The sequence below is a fragment of the Aristolochia californica genome, unplaced genomic scaffold (assembly GCF_029961685.1).
Source record: "Aristolochia californica isolate CCGP_79_NKW_82.1479 unplaced genomic scaffold, dmAriCali1.0.hap1 SCAF_6, whole genome shotgun sequence".
NCBI lineage: Eukaryota > Viridiplantae > Streptophyta > Magnoliopsida > Piperales > Aristolochiaceae > Aristolochia > Aristolochia californica.
The window spans coordinates 37,302,097-37,317,546 of NW_027182257.1; the positions used below are offsets into that span (position 1 = coordinate 37,302,097).

Consider the following 15,450-nt stretch of genomic DNA (forward strand, 5'->3'; position numbering starts at 1 on the left):
TTCTTGCTTTCTTCCAAACATTGGAGTCTATATCCGGTTACGTCTTAACTATATCTGGTCATATAAGAGACTCTCATAGGTTAAGGTTTGATAGAAGAAAATAATTCTAATTTTTTTTTAAATTGTACAAAAAATTTATTCATCATATTTATTTTAGATATATTATTATCTTACATAAAATATCAAAAAATTAAAAATATATGTAACTGCTCAAAATATGTTTAGATTAAGGGAAAACATAGAGTTATGACTTGTTTGACAAATACATTTACAAATGAGTGAAAACTTAAATTTATAATAAACCTATAATAATACTAAGAAATACTCTCTATAAATGTTTTTTGTAACAAAATAATTTTTTACGTAGCATAATTTATTCTAATTTTTTGTAAAAATATATTAAATATAGTATTAATATTAGTTTAATTTTAATATGATCTTGAATACTTTTTCAATTACCATATTAATATAATATTTTAAAAAATAGAAAAATGGACACAAGATAGTACAATAGCCCACAATGAATAGGTGATAAAATTGGACATGAATCATATCACTTTGAATAATCAAAATGCAAATTTATAAAGTAAATAACTAAAAAATAAAGACTTATGTTTTGAATTAAAAGTAGAGTTAGACAATTGGACATTATTATAAGGTTGTCAAGATATGGTCTATAAAATAGGTACTCATAGCTGTTGTGCTCCCTGGTGTGTGATCCTAGGTTAAGTGTTTGGCTTTCCACTACCTACCAGGTCGGTCTTTTGGGTAGTATTGGCTAGGTACTTAACATTTGGTATTAGAGTTAGCACCATGTTGCGAGTTCGAATCCCAGAGGGGGCGACCCTAGAAGCTAGAGTGGGCCGTCATGGATGTTGGCTCATCCAAAGGGGGCAGTACTATTGTGGTCCCTGGTGTGTGATCTTGGGTTAAGTGTTTGGCTTTCCGTTACCTATCAGGCCGGTCTTTTGGACAGTATTGGCTAGGTACTTAACAATAACTTACCCACTTTTAATGAGTACACAAGCATAATACAAATTATCATCGACTCATGGATCAAACAAACATTAGTTTCCCATATAATTGAGAAAATCATTATGAGAGTCTAAATTACCACCTTTATCGTATACATTATATCCTCAGTAACCATAATTACCATCACAATAAGATTGTTGAGAGTACAAAAACACCTGAAGTTGTCTATCTTAAAGGTACCCTAGCATATGGTAAGTTTTTTCAAACCCTCATCAGTAGATATCCTTGCCTTTTTCAATGTTGATTGGAGTGGTTGCCCACTAACAAGGAGATCTACCACTGGTTATGTAGTCTTCTCAGGACTCAACATTGTCTCTTGGCCTGCAAAGAAACAACCCACAGTATCTTGCTCCACTATTGAAGCCAAATATAGAGCCATGGCTTCTGCATGTGCTGAAATCACTTGGCTTTGGTATCTTCTAAAAGATTTGTACATATACTCAACTCAATCTCCATTTCTTCTATGTGACAATTTAAATGTTACTTACTTGGCTAACAACCCCATTTTTCATTCTCGTAGTAAACATATCGACATAGACTATCATTTCGTTTGCGAGAAATTTATAATGGGATGTTTTCAAGTTCATCATAATCCCTCTGTCAACCAGCTTGCAAACATTTTCACCAAACCACTCTTTTACAACCAGTTTCGACAACTTATCACCAAGTTGAATGTTCGGTCAACATCTCAGTTCAACTTGAGGGGGAATGAAAAGCAACAAAAACATATGAATATATAGCGACAAGTACAAGAAAATGCATTATTCCAAGCTACACCAAAAAGTCTTTCGAATGAAGGAAAACCATGCTCATTTAAAGGTGGCACAAGAAGCAAAGAGGAACAAATTACCCATGCAAAACTATGCAAGAGTGATGTCCAGCTCATCTACTCAAAGAGGAAGTCCCCATGTATAGTTCTAGAGAATTCGATCCCTTCAATCTCTCACATGCGAGTTTGACTACATCGAACTCAAGGATCTTCTACAAATCATGATCAAATCAAACAAGGAAACAAATTATCTCAAATTAATCAAAGGATGAAGATCAAGGCAAAATCAAAAAAGGAAATCAATATCCAAAATCAAAGAAGAAGAAAGGAATGGTTGAACTCTATTTTGAATTGATTTGTGTAATTATGTAAGATGCCTAAATTACAAACTTGTAAGAGGAAGTCCTTGTGATTTATTTCTCCTTTAAGATTTTTACAAAACATTTATAAACTTTTGTGATCCTTCTATAATTCATTCAATACACATAAAAATTCGTCCCTTACTTTGGCTCTCTTTCTCTTGGGTTTTCGCCTTGAATGTCTTGAAGCTCTCCCATTCTTGCAATCATTCATGGTGGATTAAATTTTTTTCACAAAGGACTAGATTTCAGCTCTAGTCAAACATTCCCCTTCTAGATTCCTGGTTCTAAAAACCAAATCCTTTAGCTTTCTAGGCAATAGACAAACTATAAAAGAAGAAATGAAAATATAAAAGTAGAATAAAAACTTACAATTTCTTCTTTAATATGGGAGACAACCCTTCTTCAAATGAGAACCAAGATTCCAAATGTTTAAGCACGAATGATTGAAGTGAAGGAGCTTGATGGAACTAAGTCTGCTAGGGAAATTTTGAGAGAAGTAGGAAGATATGAGAAAATGAAGGTTTTTCTCTCAAAGAAGATAAAAATAGAACTTTGACACTCAAATCAATTTTGTAGAGTTTGCATGAGCAAGTGAAACCTCAACTCTATATCCTCAAGATGTTTGAAGGGGTATTTATAATTTCCCCAACTCAAACTAGTTGTTATTTACCCGTTTGCAAAAATTAGATTTTTGATTGATCAATCATTATAAAGTGATCGATCAATCAATTGATCATAACGGCCAATTTTATGTCAGACAATAACTTATTGATTGATGGATTGATTGATTTCTACTGGTTGTGCAATTTAAGTATGATCGATCACTGCATTTTCTTATGATCAATAATGTTTGAAGTCCCTTACTAGCAAAGTTTTAACTAATTGGTCAATCAGGTGGGATGACCAATCATTCCATGAAATTCTGCTTGTCTGGACTACTGATCGATCAATCCAAGTGGGATGATGGATCATGTGTTATAACATAAAATGGCCATATTTTGGATAGTCAGTTAATCAACTAAGGTTGATGAATTATACTTTATAGTTTTAGCATGCACACTTCTGAACGATCGATTATTGGCAGAGGTCAATTGATTATTCCAATGCCAATTCAACTAATTGATTATTAAAGCATGAGAGTGAATTACACTAAGTGCTCTAATATGTTTGAAAAGATGCATATGATATTTAAAACATGTATGAAATCAAAGTACATCCTAAAGAGTTCAAGTGATATTTTAGTTTTTGGAAAAAGTTAAAGCTCATGTTATGATATCAAAACCTTTGTGTGTAAAGATTTTTAGCATGGTTTTGAAAACATGAGGTAACCTATAGCTCCAATGTATATATGTGCTTAAATATCAAAATTTTGGATGACTATATACTTACAAGACTAGAGTGCTTGAGATTTCTAATTTGGACTCGACTCTAAGTCTTCAATTCTTCACTCGTCTATGTTTTATAAGTTCTTCTTCGTAGTAACAATCTTCAAGGTCGTTTTGCTTTGAGTCTTGACTTGATTTAATTTATCGTTCTTTTTGGCTTGAGCTTTGGCATAAACCACATAATGTAGGTGCTCGAAGGCTTTGTGTCTAATCATCTAATAACACAATTAGTCTCACAATTTCAAACTACTCAATTTGTTATCATCGAAATACTAAAGACCAACATGATTTTTCCGTAGGTTTAATATTATGTTGGTGCAAAACGTAAAAAAAGTTGAGGCTTTCTATAGCCACATGAAACTTTTCTAGTACTTCACCTTTGCGTCAATTTCGCTTTTTAGAAAAAAATAGATTTCGACGATTATTTTTTAGTTGGAAACTAGACTCAAATATCTTTCCAATTATATATAATTTTTTATAGAAAACATATGGTAAGAGAGTGAAACATCCAATGAAACATAGGAATTGGGAAAGAAGACTGAAGGAAAATGAGAAACTCCTTTTTTTTTTCTTTTCTTTTGCCACCGTTTTCTCCCCATCTTCTTGTCCTTTTTCATGTCAGATATTTGTTTGCTCTGATACTATATTGATTTTTAGGGCCGACACATTGAAAACAAGAGATCTCAAGGGAAAGAGAGAAGAAATAAACTCAAACTCTTAGGAGAGAGGAGAGAAGAAACACAGGAGTGAAAAGAGAGAAAAATAGAGAGAGAGAGCTATATAGACAAACCTAAGCCAAGAAGAAGAGGCTGGAGTGATCTAACCCATGCCTTGAGGTTATATTTATATAGTTGTAGAAAAATGTTTACAATGACTACAATGTCTTTAGGGCTACATGCTTCAAAAGGAAAAAAAAACATAAGAAGACATACATCAGCTTGCATAGTTACAATTTTATACCAATTTTATACCATTTCTATAAAAGTTCTCTTTATTTACTAGTCATGTCACCCCTACATACGTGGGTGTCTTTTAACAAAAAAAAGAAGGTTGTGATGCAAATAAGCAATTGAGAGAAAGTTTTATGAAATTCTTAAGCACTGGATTATCCCGTGGGATCACAAATGAAAAGTTGGAGGTTTATTGAAATGATATTTATTCTCTAAATGAGGTTGGTTTTGATGTGTTATTGTGGAGAAAAGTTATGGAGTAAACTTTTTAATTTTTTCAAATATTGCAAGAGATATTTTTGTAATTCTAGTTATTAGTGTTGCTTCTGAATATCCTTTTAGTACGAGTTCTAGAGTTATTGATGAACATTGTACTCCTTAGGTTAAATAGATTGTAGAAGCATTGATGTGAATATCAAATTGGTTACCATCTTTGAAACAAAAAAGTAAGACATTTAATTTTTAATAGTTAAATAAATTAATTTTATTCTTATTTATTAACTTTATTTATGTTTATTATTTTTTAGAGGATTTTTCTTCATAATAATGTTTTATGGAAGGATGCTTGATTATGTTGTTTTTATGTAGAAACAAGAAAGGTAAATTAAGATTCGATAGGATTTGTAATTCAATTTTGTTTATCATTTTGTATTCATACTAAGTTGATTGTTAATTTTAAGGTTTGATGCCCATGATTAAGGGGTTGTTGAGGCATCCACAAAGTTATAAATTTGTTTTGAAGATGAATATTTTGTCGTTCTGACCTTGTTTGAAAATAAATGATTTTATTTTTTATGATAAGAAATATGAATATTTTAATATTATGTATTAAATTTCTATAGGACATCAATAGTTTATGTTTCTTTAATTTTTCTATTTTAGTCATTTTTATTATATTTTTGAATTTTTATTTTTTTATTACAAAAATTCATTTTCAGATATCCGATTTCAAATATTTTCATGGATATCTAGATGTCCAAAATTGGATCGGATCTAAAACTCTTATATCCAAATCGGATTCGATCCATTTACACCATTACGTGTTTCCAAAATGCCCATGAGTTACTTCTTACCTATGATGTTGCAAGTGCACATAATAAAATTCAATACAGAGTATGCTCTTAATTATTTTCTTATGAAGAAATGGTTAAAATATTTTACTAGAGAAATGATTCAAATCAATAATATAAATAAAAAATAATTTATATACAAAAAAAAGAAAGGTGGCCCAATTAGACCCGATCCAACCAATGATTGAATCTGGTCTAACTCGATTAAGGGTGGGCACCGGTAGGATCGGGGACGGGTTTCTCAAACCCTAACCTGAACCCAATCCCGACCCTGCTTAGAACCTGTAAAAATTATAAAATTATAAATAAAAGTTTCAAAGCCAATTTTTTCTTCCTTAAATGTCCTAAATTGAACTTTTTTTTATTTTTGTATGGAGGAAAAATGTTTGAATCATTATTTTTAAATAAGAGGGTTTAAACATCCACGTGAAAAGTATTTTGAAATAATATTTTTATTTAAATACCCTGATTAAATTTAAAAATTATATATTTTTATTTATTAAAGTAAATATTATTGCGTGGATAATTTATGACTAAAATATTTATATAATAAAATTGACAAGTGGGGCGTCAATGCACCTGTATGTGGTTAACAGATCTGATCAATCTCGACAGCTACGATGCGTCCGATCCAGGTGGACAGCCAGGCTAGCATTTATGTACCTCGATACGTTCATCAACACGGTGGGGCCATAAGATCCATATCTACTATTGAGATGTTGACACATGGCACACGTGTACTGGTTTACGATGTCTGGTCATCTGCTCATCTGTCGCTTAACTAAATGCAGGAAAAATAGAACCTGCCGTCTTTCATTGATGGGCATAGTCGTCATTCCATCACGTAAAACCAAAACCGAACACCCTGTAAAACGGACTCCTCAAGTGCTCAAGTTCCACCTCTGAGCCAGAGCTCTTACCAGTCCGCTGCAGCGATGGAGCTCGAGATGGAGTCAATGGCGTCAGCGATCGGAGTCTCCGTTCCGGTCCTCCGTTTCCTCCTTTGCTTCGTTGCAACAGTTCCTGTGAGCTTCCTCTGGAGGTTTGTTCCTGGCACGTCGCCGAAGCATCTCTACTCGGCAATCTCCGGCGCCCTTCTGTCTTACCTTTCTTTTGGCTTCTCCTCGAATTTGCATTTCCTTGTTCCAATGACGTTCGGTTACGCCTCGATGCTAATTTATCGCCGGTGGTGCGGAATTATCACATTCTTCCTCGGTTTTGGCTATCTCATCGGGTGGTGAGTTGAATCGAGTTATCTTCTCGTTATGGAGTCATTCGCTTTTCATCATTTCCTATTTTAGTCAGATCTGCTCTACCGTTTGGAAAATTTAATTCTTTCATGGATCATTTGGTTTGTTGGTAATCTTTAAGAGTCCCACTTTTTCCTACGTCCTCCTGTTCATGAGTTGCATTGGAAATTTGAATATTGTGATCCTAGAGCGAGCTTGAGCTATTGAATGACGAAAAAATAACTGAGAACGTTATTAATTAGATGCCATAAAAAATGCCATGATAGATAACGAAACTCGTGGCTGTGTTTGTAGCATTGGATTTGTGTTTTAAGATTTGTTCTCTCAAAATATTATGTTGAATTACCATGTTTTATTTGAGAGTTTTGAAGAGCCATTTTTTCTTTTTCTAGGTGATTTTTCTCATGGATATTTTAAAATTTTAAAATTTGAAATCCGAGAGCTGGCTTGTGCTTACAATGGACAAAAATTATGGACCTTAATTAGTTATATATCATTAAATTGACCTTGTGGCGGAAGGAATCGAACATTTAGCTGTGACAATCAATTGGATTTATTATAGGCTTGTTCTCTCAAAATATTAGTACTGCTACCATGTTTTGTTAGTTGTGTTAACTGCCATTTTTTTGTGGTTATTAGAAATTTATTGGATATGATGTGAATCTAGCTGGTGTATTTCCTAGTACTAATTTCCGTATTTGGTTCCTTTCTTCCTTTTTCTTGTATACCTTTTTATTTTTTGAAATTGGTGAAGATAGTCTGGGGTTTACTATTTCAAAAACAAAAAACTCCTTGTCTATTATTTTTTTTGAAATGGTAAAATCTTATTATTTAGTGGAAAAAATACAAGAAAGAAACCCTTCAAACAGTGGGGAAGGAGTTCTCAACTGCAAGAGAATCGTCACGGGAAGTACCTGCTTTGGCGAGAGAATCTGCCCTAGAATTGGCTTCTCTAAGAAAATGTTGCCATGAAAGTAAAAAAGGAGATACATAAATCACTGATTTCCTCAAAGATAAATCTGAGCCTCCATGGAGGATTTGATTTTCTTTGCATCCAGCTGATGACCGAGGTAGAGTTCCCCTCATTATTGAGAGGCCAGAAAAGTTTCATCCCTTGCCTTAGTGCTTTGATTTCTGCCTCCATTGAATCTGAATGACCAATTGGACCTGCATAAGTTAGCAGAATCAATCCCGTGAAATCTGTGGAAATTCCATGAACACCACGAAGCCCTGGATTACCCAAGAAGTTACCATCAAAGTTGAGTTTGCCAGAGCCCAGTAGGGGGGGAGGGAGAGGAGACTCTAGAGTTTGGGGGAGGGGAGCTCCAGAAAAGGTACTATCTCCAATGCTTCCTGATTAGTGAGAGGGGGATGGGGGGCAGAACTTTATATGCTTTAGCCCCCTGGTTAGAGTTGCTTGCAGTATTTTGCCAAACAAGTGCTCCTTTTCAAGAGACCGAGTTCTTGAACGTTCTGTTATCTTGTTATGCCCACATACCATGAAACTGTTATCATGGTTGATTTCTTGAGAACCAGTCCCCTTTAGACAGATTTTTAGATAAATCCTGCTGCAAGAAATAAGGAAAACAGGCTGGAAAGCGCCTTTGCATGTCAAACTGCCAGAACACAGCAACCCAGGCTTTGTGGCTGAAAGGACACTGTACCAACAAATGATCTATCTCCTTCTCAACATCACCACATAGCTTGCACAAGGAGTTGGATGATAGGGTAACCTCTTTTCAGCAATTCATTACACATGAGAATCTTTTTATGGACTGTGGTCCATATAAAATGACGGCCTTTTAGGGGGGCCTATGAGTTTCGGAGACAGGTTAATGTTCTGAGCTTTGAAGTACCTTGCCGAGCCTAAGAGCACTTTGTGAAGACATGTGATAAGAGATAGAAAGTGATAGGGATTCTAGCCAAACTGGTTTTTACCATAGTAGAGTACCCTGCCAAAGAGAGCAAGCCTTCCCAGGATGCCAGCCTTTTTTCAATTCTCTCAATACTTGGATTCCAACGCACCTCTGATGGACTGCCATAGAAGAAAGGTAACTTGAGGTAAGTAACTGGAAATATGAATCACTGCTTTGTTTACCGTTTCAGGTTGTGACCTATTAGTCTGCATCAATACTTGGCTATACAAGGGTACACCCTGTTGCTGAGAGACAGGTGACCTTTGCACAACAGAAGTGTTCTGATGATTACCCCTAGGATGCAGAGGTAGAAGGACCTCAATCCAGAGAGGGTTCAATGGCAACATAGTACCATTTAGAGGTGAAGGCCAAGTGTTTAAATTTTTAACTTTTATCTATGCAATGCATGAAGAAAGCCACTTCCATCCTGACCCAGTAGCAACTTTTTGCGGGATGGCAAAGTAGACAGAGACTTCACCAGGTTTGCTTTCTATGAATCTAAGAGTAAGTTTACCATATATCGGTGAAATCATGGTGCATCTCAAGTGGCACTGTGATGAGAGCCCTTTGGAGCTCCGATTTCAATGCCATTTTTGCTGCAAAACCATCATTAAATGGCATAATATTGATGAAAAACCTCTGATTCCCATATCTAAGGAAAAATACTTATTTCAATTATTCAAGGACCTCAAACTGGGGCCAGCGAGTGGTTGTTGCCATTGCCGCATTTGACGGTACGTTTGCTCGCTCACTCATCATGCTCTCATAAAGCCTCGGTCCTTGTCTCTTATTCATCATTTTGAGATTTTTTATCAGGAGTTTATAGAAACTTGGTGGATGCTATTATTGGTAAGTTCTTTTGATCTTTACGAAATAAACCTCTTTTTCTTATGTACTGTCTCACTAGGCAGTGACTTCAATTTGTTGCATTTGTGTTTTAAACGACATGACATTGCATGGGGTACCCAGTGTATAACTTTCAGCATGAGAAAGCAGTGTTTCCTGTATGTTTGCTTTACTGTTTCTGGTGCACACTGATCTTCAGTCTTACAGAAAGAGAATAGGTGCCACGTGGTTTTGGTCAGATTTTTGTGAATCTTACACTTTGTAGTGTTTGCTTCTCTACAACTATATAAGCCAGATTGTGATGACATTTCGTATACATAGGTGATTGGTTTACCTTAAATCACATGACTTTGCCTGTCTTCAACAACTGTATGGTGCAGGCTCACAAGGATATCATTAAGTACCCATCATTAAGTAAATCTAAACCTGGAAATCACCTTGCGTGCATACCAATGATGTTCGTATAAAATAGGCTACTGAAGAGAGAAGCATAATGTAGGACCTTCTGGGCTTAACTTGTCCTCTTTGCCATGTTAAATTCCCATATTTAGAACATTGAAGGTGCTACATTGCACTTTTTTTTTCTCTTTTCCTTATGTTGGTTGCATTGCTGTCTACACTTGATACCTGCAGTGAGACTTCAACTCAGAGCTCACATTAGAAACACCCTCATATGACAATTGAGTCAAACGCCAGGGCCTACAACCATTGAGATACAGGCAATAATGTACTTTGTGGGCTCTTATGGCTTCTTTAGTGATGTCATAACATTAAAACTTCTAGAATCCTAATAGTAGAACCTTTTGATGTTATATTCTCCACTTAGTTACCTGGAAAAATACATAATATTTGACACTGTGATTCATTTCTTATCTATTGCATTAAGCTTTAGATTTACTTAACCATTATCTATCAGACTAGGAGATTGGCTATATTATTTTCTGTTAGAAATCAGATTTTATGTACTCTTTTAAGCCTTTAATGTTTTCTTTATTCTCTTTCTTGTAGCCATGTGTACTATATGAGTGGTGATGCATGGAAGGAAGGTGGCATTGATGCAACTGGTAATATTATTTTAGCAATTTCTTTTAATTTTTTATCTATAGACCAATGATTATTTTGTAATTTTTCTTTAGATTTGTTTCATACTATGTCTTTCAAAAGATTTGTTGTGTTTGGTTAAGACTAGGTTAAAATGTGTACATCCTCACACAAGTTTTCTTTCTCCCTTGTTCTACTGGATACTTTTTAAGCTAGCATTGCTGTCTTTTGTCCCCTACCTCTTTATGTTTGTCAAGGGATTTTGAATCCATGTAGCCTGAAGTGGAGAATAATTCCCTATATCTTTATATATATATAATGACACTCATCTTATCAATTTTCTATAGTTGGAGATTTGTGGAACTCTTGTTATTTGAAAGATTATATTGCATTATAAAATCTCATTTCATTAGAATTCACTTCCCCTCATCTTTCTGAAGTTTCCATAAGTTGGGAGAATCGCAAAGCACTTGTTATTTTAGAGTATCTATTGATCATATCACTTTTAATTAGTATTTACCAATATTTTGTTTTGGAACCTATTACCATCTCCACCAAGCTTTGAGTGATTTTTTTTCTCTCTTCTAGTTTGTCCATATGTCAAGTTTTCTACTTATTGATCCTAGCTTTTGTGAGGCATTCCTCTTTTGACCTGTTCAACAATATGTGAAACCCAACGTATTTGGAATAAGGGAAGAACAATCTTTTCTAATAGTTTCACCTGAAATTAGTATTGGATCTTTGACAATTGCAAAGTGTAAAATTAAGAGGAGTCGAGAGAGAGAAGAAGGCACGGGAGAGAGAAAGAATGCGGCAGTTTTGGCACTCGTTAGAAGGTCCGGAATCGACCTCTCTTCTATTAAGTAGTCACTTAAATGATAATAGGACCAAAGTACATTAATACTCCTCTACTTAAAGTCTCCATAACTCAATTACAACTCAAAATAAACTAAAAATTGAATCATATCTCTCCTACAAAGACAGACATACTCTTACTCTAGAGGAACAATCTGATATGGGCAAAATGACCAAACCGCATTTTCTATTACTATTCAACACCCCCTCAAACTAGAGTGTATATATCTAGAAGCACAAGCTTGTTAGAAAAAAAAGAATGTTTTCTTTTTCCCAAGACCTAGTAAATACATTACCAAGTTGTTCTGCTGATTTTATATATGGAGTGATCATTACACCACATGTTACGACATTGTGAATGAAATCACAGTCTACCTTAATATGTTTAGTTCGTTCATGAAAGATTGGATTACTAGCAATGAAAATGACAGCTTGGTTATCACAATGCATCATTGTGGCACCCTTGGTCAGGAAACTTAATTTTTGTAAAACTAATCGAACCCATATGAGTTCACTAACCACGTGAGCCATCGTCTAGTATATTTCTTTTGCACTAGATTGAAATACAATATTTTGTTTCTTTCTCTTCTAGCTAATCAAATTCCTTTCAGCAAATACACAATAACCAGTGGTGGACTTTCGGTCCAACTTGGGCCCTCCATGTGGTTCATACAATAACCCTTTACTTGGTTCTCCCTTCGGATATCTCAATACTCTATGTGTAGCCTCTAGATGAATCTTTTTTATATGCTCCAATGAATTGCCTAATTAAACTTACAACAGATGAGATGCTAGGCCGTGTAATGGTGGCATAAATCAGTTTGCCCACTAACCTTTTATATATAGTTTTATCTTTGAGTTCAACACTATCATCTTCATGAAGATTATGGTTCACTTCCATGAGCGTCTCGACTAGATTTGCTTCCAATGAGCTATACTTTTGTAGCATATTTGTAGCATACTTCCGTTGTGTTAAAACAATCCCTCCCTTACTTCTTGCAACTTTAATTCAAGAAAATACTTGAGGAAACCTAAATCCTTAGTTTGAAAATGTTTTGCAAGATATACTTTGCACGAATTTGAGATAGAAAAGGGAGAGACATGGACGAAAGATTATGCTAACTAGCTTACAACTCATAAAAGGAAAGATTTAGGGTTTCCAATAAGTCTCCCCTAGCCATGCACTTCACCTTAAATAGATGAAATAATACAATTGTAGTGAAAGTTGGAAACTTCTGATCTAATCCTAGGAGAACAAGGATATCTCCTAAACAAACCAACTTCATACTCCTATGCAATTTCATACTTCTAGGCAACTCCAACTCGTCCTATTCTCTACCTTTCAAGTTTGGCAAATACTATAAATGTCTCATAGTTTTCTAATTTTTATAATCTATCCTTATTTTTGCGTTCTATCATGTTTCCTGTATTAGGGTGGGCACTGTGTTTGGTTTCATGGGGAACCCATTCCGAAATCCCCAGGGATGGGGTTGCAGGATGAGGGGAAGAACCTTGTTCAGGTTCAGGTTAGGGACGGGTTTCTCCAAATCTAACCATGGGGTTAAAAATAGATAATTAAAAATAGTTCTGTGTAAGAGAGAAAAAGGAAGATTAGTGAAATGTTCTTCTCCATTCTAGAATATTTGACAATCAATATCTGTGATTATTTCCAAGTGATAAGCTCTTTTACTTGCTGGTCCGTTTCTGTCACTTGGAGGCTCATTCTCATCAGTACATTAGAACACATTAACAGTTTTCTGGTTTTGTACTTCTCTTGGTTTCAGCAAGAAAACACTTCTTAAAATGTCTGCAAAACAGCATTTGGCAAGAATCTTACTATTTCATTCTATACTTATAGGTTAACAGTGAATCATTGTGTGATCTTTTTCCCATATAGGAGCTTTGATGGTGTTGACACTCAAAGTGATTTCATGTTCAATAAATTACAATGATGGTTTACTGAAAGAAGAAGGCCTGCGTGAGGCACAGAAGAAATACAGATTGGTTTGCTGCCCTTCTTTAGTTGAATATCTTGGATACTGCCTGTGCTGTGGAAGTCACTTTGCAGGACCTGTCTTTGAAATGAAAAGTTACATTGAATGGACAGAAGAAAAAGGGGTACGTATAGGAGAGTGGACTTTGTTGTTTTTCTTTTTGTCATTCTTTTGTTTTTTATTTTTTGAATAGCTGGTTTCCTTGGACAGATTTGGAGCCCTTCCAAGAAAGGATCACCTTCGCCTTATTTTGCTACATTACGTGCTATTCTTCAAGCTGCATTATGTATGGGTATTTACTTGTATCTGATTCCACAATTTCCTCTCTCTCGGTTCACTGATCCCATCTACCAAGAATGGGGATTCTGGAAATGTTTGGGCTACCAATACATGTCGGGATTTACGGCACGTTGGAAGTATTATTTTATCTGGTCGATCTCAGAGGCTGCAATCATCATTTCTGGTCTGGGGTTCAGTGGGTGGTCTGAGTCTGATCCTTCAAAGCCAAAGTGGGAGCATGCAAAAAACGTTGACATTCTCGGTGTTGAGTTTGCAAAAAGTGGGGTTGTGTTACCGCTTGTATGGAACATACAAGTGAGCACTTGGTTACGTTACTGTAAGTTTTTCAGGACTGACTTCACTCAAGTTCAGATGGTCATTTGAGTTAGTGTCTCGATTTACATCTTACAATATCTCATTGCTTGTTTTTATTCCTTAACAATTACATGTGATTTTCTTGCTAATTATAGAGGTGATAATTTCATCCTGCAGATGTTTATGAAAGGCTGATTCAGAAAGGGAGAAAACCTGGATTCTTTCAGTTGCTGGCAACACAGACTGTCAGTGCGGTTTGGCATGTGAGTGTTATTTCATCTTTTAGCCACTTTGTGATGTTACTTCAAACTTTATTGGTGTAATCTATTTTGACTTTTGTACTAAATGAAAAAGCATTTATATGGGCTTATTCAAGAGTTATATTCATCTCTTTTTCTGATCTTCCCCTCAAATATTGGAAATATTTTTTTTCCGATTCTGGAGTGTTCTGAAGTTTGTTTATTTTAGATTTGACCTCTTTCTTGTTTAAATTACAGGGATTATATCCTGGATACATTATATTCTTTGTACAGTCAGCATTGATGATTGCAGGATCAAGGGGTATTTTTCTTTGGCTACTTCTGGCGTATTAGCTGAATATGACCATTTCTGTTCTCTTTAAGGCTTCTAGTCTTTTGATTATTCTTTGTTCTGTCATGAAGTTATATACCGATGGGAGCAAGCTGTACCCCAGAAACTTAATTGGCTAAGGACGTTGCTAGCCTTTTCAAACTTTGCCTACACCGTATTGGTTCTCAACTATTCTTGTGTTGGTTTCATGGTAATGTTATTTTCCATATTTCTTAACTTGCTTTGGATTATGTTTCTTGTGATGGAAAATTATATGGATAGTGGTGGTAATATTATGTAGAGGAAGGGAGCTTGTACTTTTTTTGTTGAGTTTATATTTTCTCTTCTCTTAATTCAGCCTATAGTTTCTACATTTATGAAAGCAATAGTAATATTTGAACATCAGATTTACTGTTGTCTGATATTCCTTTTCCGTATTATTAGCATTTCTTTTTCGAGTAACTTTGCTTTCTCTACTTTTGAGTAGGTGTTGAGCATGCATGAAACACTGGCCTCCTATGGAAGCGTATACTATGTGGGGACTGCCATTCCTATATTATTGATCCTACTGGGATATATCATCAAACCTGCTAGACCGGTCAGCTCAAAAGCTCGTAAGGAGCAGTGAAAGGTCAATCACAGTTCATTTGGTCTCCACAAATATCTGAATATTTGTAAAATTTTTTGGTACTTCTGTTGTTTATCTTCATGTAAACACATGCTTAATTAGACGTTGGAAATCTTCTCCACATTTTTCCTAAACAGGAGAGGCAGTCAATGACTTCCTGGTTCTGTTTGATCGATTTAAAGCCA

General features: G+C 35.1%; 1 protein-coding gene across 2 annotated transcripts; it reads left to right on the top strand.

Annotated features, from left to right (window-relative positions):
• Window positions 1-6,465: 6,465 nt before the first annotated feature.
• LOC137934524 (lysophospholipid acyltransferase 2-like) lies at window positions 6,466-15,450 on the top strand. Of its 2 annotated transcripts, none has more exons than XM_068778918.1 (8): window positions 6,466-6,808; window positions 10,592-10,647; window positions 13,377-13,597; window positions 13,684-14,089; window positions 14,245-14,330; window positions 14,565-14,628; window positions 14,730-14,848; window positions 15,125-15,450. In XM_068778918.1, exons 1-8 carry the CDS (start codon window positions 6,507-6,509, stop codon window positions 15,263-15,265), a joined length of 1,395 nt encoding a protein of 464 aa, XP_068635019.1. In that variant the 5' UTR covers window positions 6,466-6,506; the 3' UTR covers window positions 15,266-15,450. The 2 variants fall into 2 exon arrangements, with proteins under 2 accessions (XP_068635019.1, XP_068635020.1); XM_068778919.1 differs by having other exon boundaries at window positions 6,466-6,613.